Raw genomic sequence first — 14,078 nt, 5'->3', positions numbered from 1 at the left:
TCCATGTAATGGTCCTAGACTATGGCAGTCTGGAGAACATGTTCTGCAAAAGGCTTAGGATTAAGAATATAGTACCAATATTGCAAGTTGAGGAGAATTCTCTGAGATAACTTGGGCAGAGTGGTGCTGTAGAAGGTGGATGTCAGAAGCCCTCTGCTGCTTCAGTGCCAGCATGGAATTAAATGCATCATGAGAAAAGCCAATCACCATTTGGGTCCTTATGTCAGCCTTAATTTATTTTTTATGCTTGAATAATAGAGTTATACACAGCATAACCATATTTTGGCCAATGACAGGGTAAATATACGACAGTGATCCCATAAGATTCTTTCACCTAGTGACATCAGTTTGCTTCTGCCCTAATATACTTAGATAAAAAGTGGAGTGCTTGGACATCATCTTAAAATTCCTTGCCCTGATTTCATAACCTTGGTCAAAAGCTTTGCCTTGGGGCTCCAGGAAATTTAGCAAATTGAGACTTAGGTGATTGTATTTGCAAGAAATTTCAAATATTTATTTATTTATTTTCTTTTTAATTGTATTTTACTTTGGAAAATAGTTATATTTCATAGAATATATAATACATATAATTAATGAATAAATAAATCTCATTAAAAATAATTTTAATGTCTAATTTGGCAAATATTGATGAATATAACCCAAACAAACCAGAGCTTTTTGGAGTCCCCAATATTTCTTTTTTTAAAAAATGAAATTCTAAATATTTAAATGGGTAAATCCTTATGCTTCCTTAATAGGCAATTAAAAAAAAAGACTGGTGGTTTTTCATCCTGGCTGTACCCCAGAGTCAGTAGAAAGCTCTTAAAAATATCCTGATACTTAGCCTCATCTCATGCAATTGTGAATTAATTGTTTTTTATGTGCTGCCAGGGTTGGGAGTCACATGTACATCTCTTTAGTCAAAGCACATTTTGCATGAAACTCATCCTGGTCAGTCCCACAAAGATATTAATCTCCTTAGAAATCGAAGGGAAGGCAGTTTATTGGTAACTTTTTACCATTTTAGGATCAGACCTATTGGGCTTCAATTAAATAAAAAGCTTGTCCAGCTGTATAAGACCATTGTAAGGTATTTTTTGGAGGAAGATCTTGACTTTACCATAGATAAAATCTATGGAAGTGATATGGGTCTTTGTTCAAGTGAGAATTAAAAAAAAAAAGTAATTTCCCGAGTGACTCCTATTTGCTTCTACCCCATTGTCCTGAAAATTTTTATATATGTGACTTAAAATTCTGCTCTATTTTGTAGCTGAGGAATTTGAGATCCAGAAAGATAAAGAAGATCACACAGTTTTTAGTTTTTAGATTTGGGCTTCCAACCCATATCCATAAACTCAAAACTCCTTGTCTTTTTAGTACCTCATGCAGCATAAACTCAGGGCAATTCAGTACATGTTGGAGTCAAGACCCCACTCCCCATCCCCAAGTGTCAGTTCTGAATTCAGCCTGTCTGAGCCTAGTGCTCAGGGCTTCCTGCTCACTCTGGGGTGTTCTCAGGAGACTCTGAGGCCCTCTGACAGGCAATCAAGCACTCAGCAAAGACTCTTGAGGCCTTGGAGTTTGGGAGAGACTGTCTCCTATTTCCAGGCCTCTACTTTTCCTAAATTGTATACTTGAAGGCATATCTCTGACCATCTCAGAAATAACTCCAGAAAAGCTTTGGTTGCCTTCCACTTATATTGAGCCAGTCCTGAATAATGTTACCAGGCACCTGTCCTGTGGCAAGAAAAGGGAACTTGAGATATAAGAACAAGTGGCTGAGACGCCGGTGCTCACTTCAGTATTTATACAGAAGAGGGAGGGGTTAAGGGTATGGATTTGGTGTAAAAGACTGGAGTGTTGGGGAGCCGTCTTGGAGCTTGACTTGCATACCAAGCATGCCATTTTTATCTCCACCATGGATTTATTTGGGATGGCTTTGGCAGGAGCCACTGGAGAATAATGAATTTAAAGCACTTCAGTTACCCAAGGCATCACTATTGTGAGGTACAGTGTTAGAAGAAGATTATAGACTCATTGTCAACGGCATCAAGATGTTTTAGTTGAACAGGGGAAAGAGCAGTTTCAATAACAGGTATCATTGGAATATTATTTCTTTAACTTCTAAGGATATACAATTGAAACCATTTTTATAGTATTTATAAATTTTCTCTTATGGGATCCATGTAATAAAATCCTCATATTTTCTAACTAAGACAGTTACTGCTCATCTATGTTCAGTTTCTAATATTTTGTTGCCTTTTTGCCTCTTGATGATCCTTCTTCCATTTTTTGCCTTTATGGGTTTATATCATAAACAAACAAACAATTCTATCTAGTGATTTTTGGAGAAGTTGAGACAATTCCACATTTCTCCATAGGACTGTGGGTGTCCTTTGTGGTTCTGCCAGGTATCTGGGTATTTGTGTATTTCTCTTCCTCAACAGGAATGCCAAGCACATAGGCCTGCCCACGGGACAGTGTTCCTGACTTCAGGATGCCCGAGGCTGGGTGTGTTACTCTGAGTGTCTGAGAGATGGCACATTCTGAGGGTGACCATCCAAGTCAAATCAAATGTCAGAAGCAAGGAAACATAGACAAGACACATGGAAAGAGGTCAGGGGAAGGTCAGGAATCGATGTCTGAGGAGGGATGCAGCTGAAGGGCGCAGGATCCAGAAGACTGCGGCCAAATCAGGGACTTTAGGAACCACTCTTATTAGTCAGAAGACATACAGGTAGTCCACCACTTTTGCTGGTTTGACTGATAATTTTTTCTTTTTTTACTTTATGATAGTGTGAAAGTGTACCCATATAATCATCCGATTTTGACTTTCAAAGTAGTATGAGATCAGTTACATGCTTCCATGCAATTCAGTAATTTATTATAAAATAGGCTTTGTGTTAGGTGATTTCACCTAGCTGAAAGTAACTAGGAGTGTTCTAAGCATGTGTAAGGTAGAATAGGCTAAGCTATAATGTTTGTTAGGTTACATATATTTAATGTTATTTTTTTAGTTGTTGATGGACTTTTGTTTTATTTATATGTGGTGCTGAGAATTGAACCCAGTGCCTCACACATGCTAGGCAAGTGCTGTGCCACTGAGCTACAGCCCTATTTTTTTTTAAATGTATGATTTTCAACTCAGTTTATCAGGATGCGGCCCCATTGGAAGTGGAGGTACATTTTTGTAGAGAAATTTAAAGGCTCAAATTCAAGCCAGACAGGTTTTAAGTCATAGGGCTGGTTCATCATTTATGAGTGGGATCCAGGCTTCTATGGAGTGGGATTTAAGGGGAAGGACAACATTCAGCTACCTCAAAGGATAACCCTAGCAGCTTTAGGAGGGCATTGAAAGAGTTAGCATTGAGTTAGGGTTTTTTGGTTTGTTTTTTTTTAAAGGTGGTACTGGGGTTGGAACCCAGGGGCGCTCTAACACTGAGCCACATCCTCAGCCCTTTTTATTTTGAGATGGGTCTTGCTAAGTTGCCCAGGCTGGCCTTGAACTCATGATCCTTCTGTCTTAGCCTCCTGGGTCACTGGGATTACAGGCATGTGCACCATGCCCAGCAGCCCTAAGTTAGTATTTTGGTGAAAAGTATTAGAATTGAAGCAAGTGTTACCTGTTGGCTTCTGTGCTGGTAAAAACACCTTGATAGGTAGCCAGAGGGATCACCTGACTCTGAGTAATGGGATTTCCTAGGGTTGAATTTGTAGTAACATTTACCTTCCTGTGGCTGAACAAGTAGACTTGTTTAGATTTGAATCATAGTATGTTAAAAAACCTAAAGGAATCTTAAGAATCTAGTTGCTGGGTGTGGTGGCACATATCTGTAAACCCCAGTTACTTAGGAGGCTGAGGCAGGAGGATTGCAGGTTGGAAGCTGACCTCAGCAACTTTGTGTGACTTAGTCTCAAAATAAAAAGGGCTGGGATGTAGCTCAGTGGTAGAGTACTTGCCTAGCATGTATGAGGTTCTGGGTTCAATTCCTAGTACTGAGGGGAAAAAAAATCTCCTAGTCAAGGAATGGTTAATGAGGCTCATCTCTGACCCACTGATAATGGTTGCCAAGGGGCTTGGATTGGGAAGAACTTGGAAGTTAGTCTAAAGAGAAAGAGCCACAGTCAATTAGAGAGTCTAATGGGCATGAAAGGGGTGAGTAATTATGCCTCCTTTAGAATTTTGCCCTTCCATCTATAAAAATCCAATGCTTTTATATGTGGGGAAACTGAGGCTCAGAGGCATACTTGTTTTGTGAAGGTCATATCATTACTGCTTTTTTTTTGGCACTGGGGATTGAACTCAGGGGTGAATCTCTGAGCTATATCCCCAATTCTTTTTTATTTATTCCTGAGATAGGATCTTGCTAAGTTGTCTTCTTCCATATAACAAATGTTTATTAAGGGCCTACTTGTTTCTAGTCCTGAAATAGGAGTAAAACATACACCAGGACATAATTATCCCAAGTCCCCTCTCTGTACCAGCATTGTATGTTAGGGAGGAGAGAGATTCGTAATCATTAGGAGAAAGCCTGAACATTGTGTTTCTGAAGTAAGACACCAGAATATAAATCACAATGAAAGGGACTTTGAGGATGAATTCCTAGCACAGATCTATTTTAGGGTGGCTGGGGCTATGTGGAGGGCACAGGATCTCTGGAGCAAAGAGCCCCAGGAACCTCCTCCCCTAAGCTGTTCCCTGTGCCCTGAACTGTCTTTGAAGTCCTGGAGCAAGCTTCCTTCTCCATCAGGGCCCTTGCACATGCTGATGCCTTTGTCTGAATTTCTCTTCCCTAGATATTCCCCTTTACCTCTCTCAACTATCCTGTTGCCAGACCAAACTTCTCTGCCATGTATAGCTGAGTAGCATATTGTCCTACCCACTCACTGGGCTTTATCCCTTTTTGTCCCACCTACAGTTACTCATTTGTTGATCGTTCATCTTTCTCTCTAGAATGTGGGATCCATGAGAACAAGAACCTGCCAGCTTATTGTCATGTTTCCAGGTTCTAGAAAAATATCTGGCTCATACTGGTTTTTAATCAACAATTTTTGAATGAAAAAATGTAGAGTAAGAAGATAGGATGAAGAAATGTCTGAAAAACAGTGTTGGGGTGGGGTGAAAGCAAAAGAGAGCAGTGGACCCGGGCCCGATGGAGCTTACTGTCCAGGAAAGTCCACGTGGCTTCCTCTAATCAGGTAAGGTGGAGGGAGACACTGACATCCTCTAAAACCTGGAGCTGGTGGCTATGGTTCTCCAGATGGCTCTAAAGACAGGAAGAGGCTAATGAACCTCCACCTTCTGAGCCATATGTCACTTCAGTCCTTGTTCTGCCAATGATTGGCACCATGGATTCAATGTTCTCAAATCATCTTGTGCCTCTCTGCTTCCATCTACCACATTAAAGGGGAATTAAGATCTCATGTTCCTCCTAAAGGGAAGGAGGTAGCAGCTCAGGGCTCAGAGTCACTGTTGGAGCTGGTTCTGGACTGAGGAAATAGCTTTCAATTTTATTGCTCCCAGGCTGCAAGGGATGGAAGGGAGAAGGGAGAAGAGAACATGGAGGGGTGACCACAGACTGAGCCTCCTGAGGTTGGCTGAAGACCCACAAGGAAGTAAAGGAGAGGGAGGACAGGGTATTAAGGGGGAAAACAAGCTAAGTTTCTTTAGAAGAAGGAAGATAGGAGACCTGTCCCCCCCAACATTTTTGGCTTGTGGAAATGAGCTAATCTTGCATAAAGGGATTAAAAATTTCCTTTTATTTTATCGCAGTTTCAGGGCTTTCATTTTTTAAAACAGGGATAAAAAGATCTATGTCATGGGCTTATGAGGATTAAGTGGGAAAACGCATTTGACGATGCTTAGTACAGTGCCTGGCACATTATCAACACCAAACACACAGCAATTATTCTTAATATTTTATTACGAATTTGTGAAGTACTCATCCCAGAATCTTGAAGCCAAGGAAAGTGTTATTGACATTTTAAATCTTTTTTGGTATCTTATGGATATTATTTTATGGGGTATAGTTATTACAGAAATATGGTGTCACCTATTTGGAAAGACCAGGCGGGTCACATGTACAGGTGGACATAAGACATTTTAATTAAGAATTACTTCAGGAGCAAAATTCCTTCCTCAAGGGAGCTGGTTTTGGATTTATTACTTACATCTGCAGAAGAAGTAAGGAAGATTAAGAACAGGAAACTCTCTGATAAGCAATTTGACTGTTTTTTTTTTTTTAAATTTTGATCTGAAACCTCCTGTAATTCCAGAATGAGGTAATTTCTTATTTTTTTAAAAACACTTTTCCATAGGCTGGAATGATCTTAAGGATGCATTGTAGATGAAAGTGAGACTTTTTCTTGGAGGAGGCTCTCTCTGTGCTTTTTTTTGTAAAAAAATCAGTGAGGGAGGAAGAGAGTGGGGGGAAGAGATATTGTCAGTAAACCCAGGACAAGATCTTTTTCTTCTTAATGAACACACCTGTGATGCCAGCCAGTGAGCATGTGCAAACAGAGCGGAAAGCAATTAGTCACAGTCCTAAATGAGGGATCCATGCATTTGGTGTCAGATTAACTCTAAGTCGTGCTTAGTCCTAAAGGCTCTAACTCAAAAGCACACTGATTTCAGCGTGAGAACCAGATGTGCAGACCATTTCTCAGTAATTAAAATGTTGTGGGTGGAGTGCATATAGGTGTGCATACAGCAGCTGGGCTAGGTCTTAAAAACAGGATGTTGAGTGCAATGATAAGAAAAAATATATCATATGATGCCATTATATAACTTAACACCACATATGCACAAAAAACAACACTTTCTATTTCTACAGAGTTACAGGCAGCCTTAAGGACATATATGTTGTATATGGGGTAGGGAGGATGAATGTGGGAATTAGAGATGAGAGGGAAAACAAAACAGGAGGGGCTTTGCACAAATGGATCATGATAACATGCTATGAACTCAGTAGGAGTTTTAAAAAAGAAGGGAGTCAGTCTTTTCTTTGTTTCTGTAAAATCAATTGGAGGCAAAGGCTAAGAACTTTGAGACAAACACTGTTAGCATTGGTTTTGAGGGACTGCTCAGAGCAGTTTAGGGCAGCTTGCTATGGATAATACAGAAGCTGGTTTGGGCTCAATGTCAGAACCAGTGCTCCTTCCTATAGGAGAACTCTGGGACTCTAGGGGGCGCTCTTCACAGAAGCAGCCTTGGCTACACCTGCTCACCTGGGCTGCACCCCGCTAGGCTGAGTCCCTTTGAGCTTTTCTGGGGGTTACATCCCAGTATACAGTTCATGTTTAGAACTTATTCTGGCAGAAAATTATTTTATGAAGACTAAAATAAGCAAGCATGGAAACTACCATGTGGCGCTTTTTTTTTTTTAATATTGAGAGAAATGTGAACATGTGAGATCACAGGTAAAATGTCCTAAATGTTTTACAATTAAGCTTTTTTCACCCTTAAATATGCTTACCTCAACTACAGCTAGCATGTGGGCCTTAAAAAGAGTTCTTGGAATGAGTTTGAGCTGGTCTGTCTTATATGGACCATCTGGCAGGGAATCTCAAAATAAGGTCTCCTGACCAGCAGTAGCAGCATCACCTGAACTCATTAGAAATGGTGGTGGGTCAGGAATCTGTGGCTTAACAAACTATCCAGATGGTTCAGACGTTGCTAAAGTTCTAGAACCACGGAGTTAGACCCGTGTTTCTTAAACTTGTCTGTACAGCCTTCCTTAATTTGTAACCTGCCAGCTTTTTATAAGATGAGGAGTTTTTTAAAATACCTAGGTCCAGGTCAAACTCCAGATGCTTAAATCAGACTCTCTGAGGGCGGGGGGATGGATCCCAGGCTTCATTGTTTTCTAAGTCAACTCAGGTGGTTCCAGTGTGCTGCCAAATTAGAGAGCGATCACTTTAGAACTTCTTAAACTTGTGCAAATGAATCAACAGGATCTTGTCCAAATGCAGATTCAGATTGAGTAGTCCTGGGGAGGGCTGGAACTTCTTCAATTTTAACAAACTTCGAGGGAATGTTGGTGCTTCTGGACTGCCAGCTACACGTGGAGACACAGGGATCTGGGGAGCAGAGAAGAAGCTTTAGCTTAGGGGTCAATTGTCCTGTCTTTGTAGTCAATATTTGTCTGGCTGGCAACTCCAGTCTCTGGCCCAAGGTCTGGCCTGCCTCCCTCACAGGGGTATTGAGAGAATACAGCAGGTGATGCAGTATTGTTTCCCAACGTGTGTGCATATACACATGAATTAGATAACAGTTGTGTATGATATTGACTTTCAGGATATAGTACCATAGTAATAAAGCTTCCTTTTTTTTTTTTTTTTGGTACTGCAGATTGAACTCAGGGGCACTCGATTACTGAGCCACATCCTCAGCCCTATTTTGTATTTTTTTTTAGAGACAGGGTCTCACTGAGTTTCTTAGTGCCTCACAGTTGCTGAGGCTGGCTTTGAACTCACGATCCTCCTGCCTCAGCCTCCCGAGCTGCTGGGATTACAGGCATGTGCCAATGTACCCATTGATAAAGCTTCCTTTTAAAAGACATGTTTTTAGGTTCAGAAAGTGAGGCCATTAAAGAAAAATATCAAATAATTAATAAATAAAAATATCAAATAAATAATAAATTAATTATGAAGGTAGATGTGAATGAGCCAAGTTTGAGAGTTGCTTAGAAAAAAGGATTGAAAACTAAGAAAAATGTAGTCCTTGATTTTGATTTTTTGATAAATGAGACCATATGTTAAATCAATAACAAGGTAGGCATTTTGCAACATTTCTGAACTGGGTAGGTGGAATCATTATTCAAAGCATATTAGTTGAGTATATGTATCTACTTTGCACTAGACACTGTCTTGGTCAGTGAGGATGGGAGGACAAAAACAATCATTTGTGTCTGTAAATAATTACAGGAAGATAAGAATTCATGAAATAAACATGAATTGGTTCATGCAGTTTTAATTTAATATTTCACTATCAATATGCGGGGGTGGGGAGTTCTTGCTTACTAGCATCTGGAAAGCTGTCCCAGCACAACAAATTATTATTCATGCACAAATCAAAATCAGGAGAACTTGGAAGGCTCAGTTGAGACAAATTCTAATGAACAGGCCAAGTTTACTGGGTATAGGGAATGATGCTGGATTCTCATGTCTATTCTATTTCTTGAAATAGCAAAACCATAATTGTGTAGTGAGGTACCAGGATGTCTCAGTCATAGAGTATGAGAACAGAGTTCAATGAGATTGAAAAGGAAGTCATCGACTGTAACGCAAAATAAGGGTTTTCTGAGCTTCCTAAATAAGGATGCAGGAGCGTAGCACAATTTCAGCATATCTGGTGGTCCTGGACCTCTGTCCTTGAACATGGGTGGGAATTACTAGCCAGTCATTTTCATTTCTATTTATCAAATTATAGGATTGGGCAGTTGGTAGGCTCTCTTTAGGCATAATATTTCAGTTTCTATGATTCTAAATTTGAGAAAGGGTATGCTATGGTTTGGATAAATGACCCCTAAGGGCATATGTGTTAAAGGCTTGCTCCCCAGCCTGAGGTGCTAGTAGGAGGTGGTGAAAATTTTAAGAGGTGGGGCCTCCTGGGAGGAAATTCAGTCACTGGGGGCATGCTCTAGAAGAGGTTGTTCAGACCCCTCCCTTCCTCTCTCTCTGTTTTTTGCTTCCCAGCCACCGCCATGTGAACAGGACTCCTTTGCCACTTGCTCTACTCTGATGTACTGATTACTAGCCCAAAGCAACAGGACCAAGCAACCTGGACTGAAACCCCTGAAACTTGAGCCAAAATCAACCCTTTCCCTTCATAAGGTGATTATCTCAGGGATTTTGTTGCAGTGACAGAAAACTGACTAACACAGGATATCTAATGGAGAATACATGGGGCAAGGTGGAGAGGACTGATTAAAAGTGCAGTCAGACACTGAAGTTTAAGAATTGCATTTTTTTTTTTTTTTTTTTAGTTTCAAAAGACAACTTTATCTAGACAGGAACCTCTCAAACAGAACACAGAAGTTAGGCAGTAGTTATTAAAATACACTCTTGCCAAATGATTTAACATTAGAACATAACAGAGAGCAGGGGAATGTGGGGTGAGCCATCCGAGTCACCCACTCCTGCCTTCCTGCTGAAGGGCAGCCAAATGTGGGCCAGTCTCCCTTCCTCTTCCCCCAATCTCACACCTCTTCCACCTACCTACACTACTTCCTAATATCCTCCAGAGCAGGAAGGGGAAAGAGGAACCATCCTATTTCTTCTTTTGGGATCCAGGCACACTTCACTCCACTTCAGGTACCAGGACACAGGCTAGATCTGTGTCTTTCTGGGGGTCCTGGACTGATGATGTCTACGAGAGTAGGAAAAAAACACAGGCAGGCCATTCCACGGGGAAAACCAAAGCCCTTTGGCCAGTAGTGCCCAGAGGAAAAAGGGCTATGGCTGGTAAACCAAACTGGAATAGGGATCTCAAAACACACAGCAGATCCCACCCTGCCACCCACCCCACACCCACATGCAGGCTCTCAGAGCAGCAGGGCAAACTCATAATAAGGCTCCTGAGGATGAGATGACACTGATTCAATACTTGTAGATGGTATCATTCCAGCAAAGGTTTCTGTTAGGACAGGAACCCCTGGTGTACTCTGAGCAGGCATCTTGAGCTTGAGCACAGTGGGGCATGAAGAAGCGGTTTGGTACTTAGCACATCCTAGGCCCACCCCCTGGACTGTTCCAGCCTGGTTCCGGAGATGGGCCTCAAGGTCAAGGTGGCTCCTGCGGGCACCAGTTCAGACCAATCCCGTAGCTGCCTCTGACCAGGAGAAGGCCTCATAGTCAGGTCAGTATAATTCCCACCATAGGAAGTTCAGGTGGGTGCTGGGAGGCATCAGGCTGCTGGCACCTCCTCCTGGTATCCACAGGAAAGACTTATTTAGACAGGCAGGCCCCAGGCAATTGCCAAGACAGTCTTGTAGTGAAGAGGCAAATAAAAACCAGTTTTGAAAGTCTACAGCACCCACCACTTTGATACTAATGTTCAAAGTCAAATTCCAAGTCAAGGCGGGTTATGACTCCATGCTGAGCAGCTGAGGGCACCGGTGTGTGGATCTTCCCCTGAAGACGGGCACTACCAGATAACCATGCTAATACCAGGACAAGAGCCCCCTTTCCTGAGCCTAACTCCAGCCTGCTGGATGGCAGAGCCACAATCTTCACATCTTGTCTATCTCAGCCCCTTCCAAACACCTCCCACAAGTCAACTTTATAGTACGGGGTAGAAGGTATTTAGATGGGTCCTGCCCTTGGTGGAAGCCAATCCTTACAGAAAGACAAGCTAAACAACAGGTTGAGAATTTGTGAGACTTAGTAATCATTGCCCCCACACAGGCCTTAGGCCTAAACTGCTGGCCTACCACCTGACTCTGGCCACTGTGGTAAGCAGGCTCACCCCCATCCCCATGGTGCCCCAGGAGAGGCTTTCCCCAAGTGTTCAAATTCTGCCCACCCCAGCCCTATCATCAGGGACCCCTCCCCCACCCCACTTATTGAAGAGTTAATATCATTAATGCACAAATGAAATCCAGAGGCATACTGAGGATCAAAAAAGAGCTGGCTCTAAATTTCTTCCCATAGAGCCTTCTGGGGTTAGCTGAAAATGAGCCCTTCAGCACCTATGGGAGCCACTCAGAGTTTATGGTTTCGTTTTCCCAAAAATACACCTTTGAGGGCCTCAAATTCTTTCTAAAAATCACAACCAGACATATGAACTTGAATTTCCCCCACCATTCCACTGTCCCTTGTTTCTTCTGGGAAACTCCAAAATAAAAATGACCAGTCTGGACAGCTCCAGGTCCTCTTCTCGGACATCTCTTCTTCCTCAGGACTGCAGTTCTGATATGAGTGATGGACGATCCAGTGCCGGCCTCCATGGGCTGCATCACATGATCGCACAGCATGAATTTTGTTTCCGGGCAGTTTTATAGAAGGCTTTGGACTGTGTTCCCAGTACTTCTGATTTGGACACCAAGTCATCAAGCTTCTCGCCTCGCTCTAACAAAGACTCCATGGTGTTATGCAGAATGATTTTGGTCTCATCAAGTTCAGCCTGTACTTTACTCATGGGATCAGCTTCTCGGGGGTTCTGGTATCTACTAAGGTGACCATCCAGGGCTGTGTAGTTGATTGTAGCAGGGGATCCTACTGGCCAGTTTATACTGTCAACCTGCTTGGAGAATTCATCTAGTACCTTTTCCAACAAGGTAAAGGCCACCCGGGATGGGTATTCACTGTCAGCAATGACCACACCTGCAAGACTGTCATTCCGAACATAGACATGGCACAGATACTCTTGTTCTTTGACAGAAGCTCTGCTGCCTTTCGCTGAGCGCTCCACAATTAGTTGACTTGTGAAGGTCATGAATTCCTGAACACTGGACCTCTGGAAGAAACTGAAAGAAGACACGTCGTAAGCGGCTTTGAGCAGTACTGCTTTGGGCTCGCTTTTGTAGAGGACACTAAGGCTGTACAGCTTCATGGCGCCAGGCCCTCGGGCCACCTACCGGCTCCGCCGTGGGACCCACTTGTAGAGAGCAGAGCAGCCACCGCCCGCTGGCGCCGCCGCCGCCTCACGGCGTCAAGAATTGCATTTTATAACAATGTCTTTGCCCAGTTAGAGTTTACTTACCATCTTATCTGATGATAGCACTTGGAGGAATGGTTGGATTTTAGATAAAAATGAAATAAGACTCCATTTGACCTGTAATCCCAGTGGCTCAGAAGCTGAGGCAGAAGGACTGAGAATTCAAAATCAGCCTCAGCAAAAGTGAGGCGCTAAGCAACTCATTGAGACCCTGTGTCTTAATAAAATACAAAATAGGGCTGGGGATGTGGCTCAGTGGTCGAGTGCCCCTGACTTCAATCCCTGTTACCTACCCTCCCCCCAAAACGACTTCATTTGAACAACAATGCCAGGTCCTCTTTTTGATTTGAGGAGGATACAGCTGTTACAGATGTTTCTTGAATCGAATCTACCCAAATAAAATGAAGATGGAGTCAATGTCTAATGCATTTAAACAATTAGCCAATTAGAAGGGGAACTTCAACTCTCCATCTTTCATCAATACACATATACAAAAGGACAAAGATTTCTCTTCTTAATTGTAGGCCCTGGGGAATTGCATGGCAGCTATAATTGCTTAAAACTCTCCTTTGGACTTTCTCGAAGGTAGAGGTTTGGTGTGAACTTCTCCAAGCAAGCATCTCTGCCTGAGCGTGCCATCTGGAGAAAGTTCAAGATTTATCTTACTTTAAATGTGAATAAGCCTAAGGCGGGGATATGGGAAGGCCCTATGGCTTTAATGTTCCACATGGGAAAGAGACAATGAATCTGAACAGGATCCCTAAAAGGAAAGCGTCCTTGTGCTGAGTTTCTTTTTGACTGGAAAACTCTGAAAGCCAGATAGTTAGGTGTTAGAAGATGCAGTTCCTAAAGTTTGGATTTGTTTTGAGTTTTGGGTGGTGCTTTGATTACAAAGAAGTGCTTTATTTACATGTGCCAGATATAAGGCACGATTCTCCCAGCTGTCAATTCAGGTATCAGAACTCAGTTGGGAGCCATTCCCTGTTTTTCAGCAGAGCCTGATATTAACATTTCCCTCCCAGTGTATGCTGGTATCTGTGTTGTGGTGACAAAATAATTGCTCTGTCTTCCTGTCACTGGCACACTCTTTTTGCAGAAACTCGGGAAGGAGAGGGGAGAATGATGAGTTAGTCTCCAATGTGCTTGCTCTTTGGTGACACAGTACAGCTTTGTTGTACTTACTGGCTCTGACAGCAAGTGGTGCTGTTTGACCATTTTCTCATGAACTTTACTTGGTGAGGCAAGTGCCTTCAGAGGATGGTCTGATAGCAAAAGGATTTTTCCTTTTGATTAGTAGAATTAACGTCCTTCTTCACAGGATTCTCTCTTCCCACTGAGGTTCACGGATGCAGCTCTGCCTCTTCCTAGTTTGAAAATCTGAGATTTCTCTCAGATGCAATAAAAATTAAATAAAGCATTT

General features: G+C 42.3%; 1 protein-coding gene across 1 annotated transcript; it reads right to left on the bottom strand.

Annotated features, from left to right (window-relative positions):
- Positions 1 to 11,611: 11,611 nt before the first annotated feature.
- LOC124102970 (synaptobrevin homolog YKT6) lies at positions 11,612 to 12,647 on the bottom strand. The gene has a single exon (XM_046459440.2). It carries the CDS (start codon positions 12,551 to 12,553, stop codon positions 11,957 to 11,959), a length of 597 nt encoding a protein of 198 aa, XP_046315396.1. The 5' UTR covers positions 12,554 to 12,647; the 3' UTR covers positions 11,612 to 11,956.
- Positions 12,648 to 14,078: the final 1,431 nt, after the last annotated feature.

This window comes from Marmota monax, unplaced genomic scaffold (genome assembly GCF_021218885.2).
Source record: "Marmota monax isolate L192 unplaced genomic scaffold, Marmota_monax_Labrador192_F-V1.1 WCK01_AAM20220418_F8-fsc00059, whole genome shotgun sequence".
In the NCBI taxonomy this organism is placed as follows: Eukaryota; Metazoa; Chordata; class Mammalia; order Rodentia; family Sciuridae; genus Marmota; species Marmota monax.
Note: the sequence above shows the minus strand (reverse complement) of the source record. Positions and strands in the feature narration are given on the sequence as shown.

Coding starts and splice junctions, on each gene's coding strand:
- LOC124102970 (XM_046459440.2), bottom strand. CDS start 12,553: ATGAAGCTGTACAGCCTTAGTGTCCTCTACAAAAGCGAGCCCAAAGCA.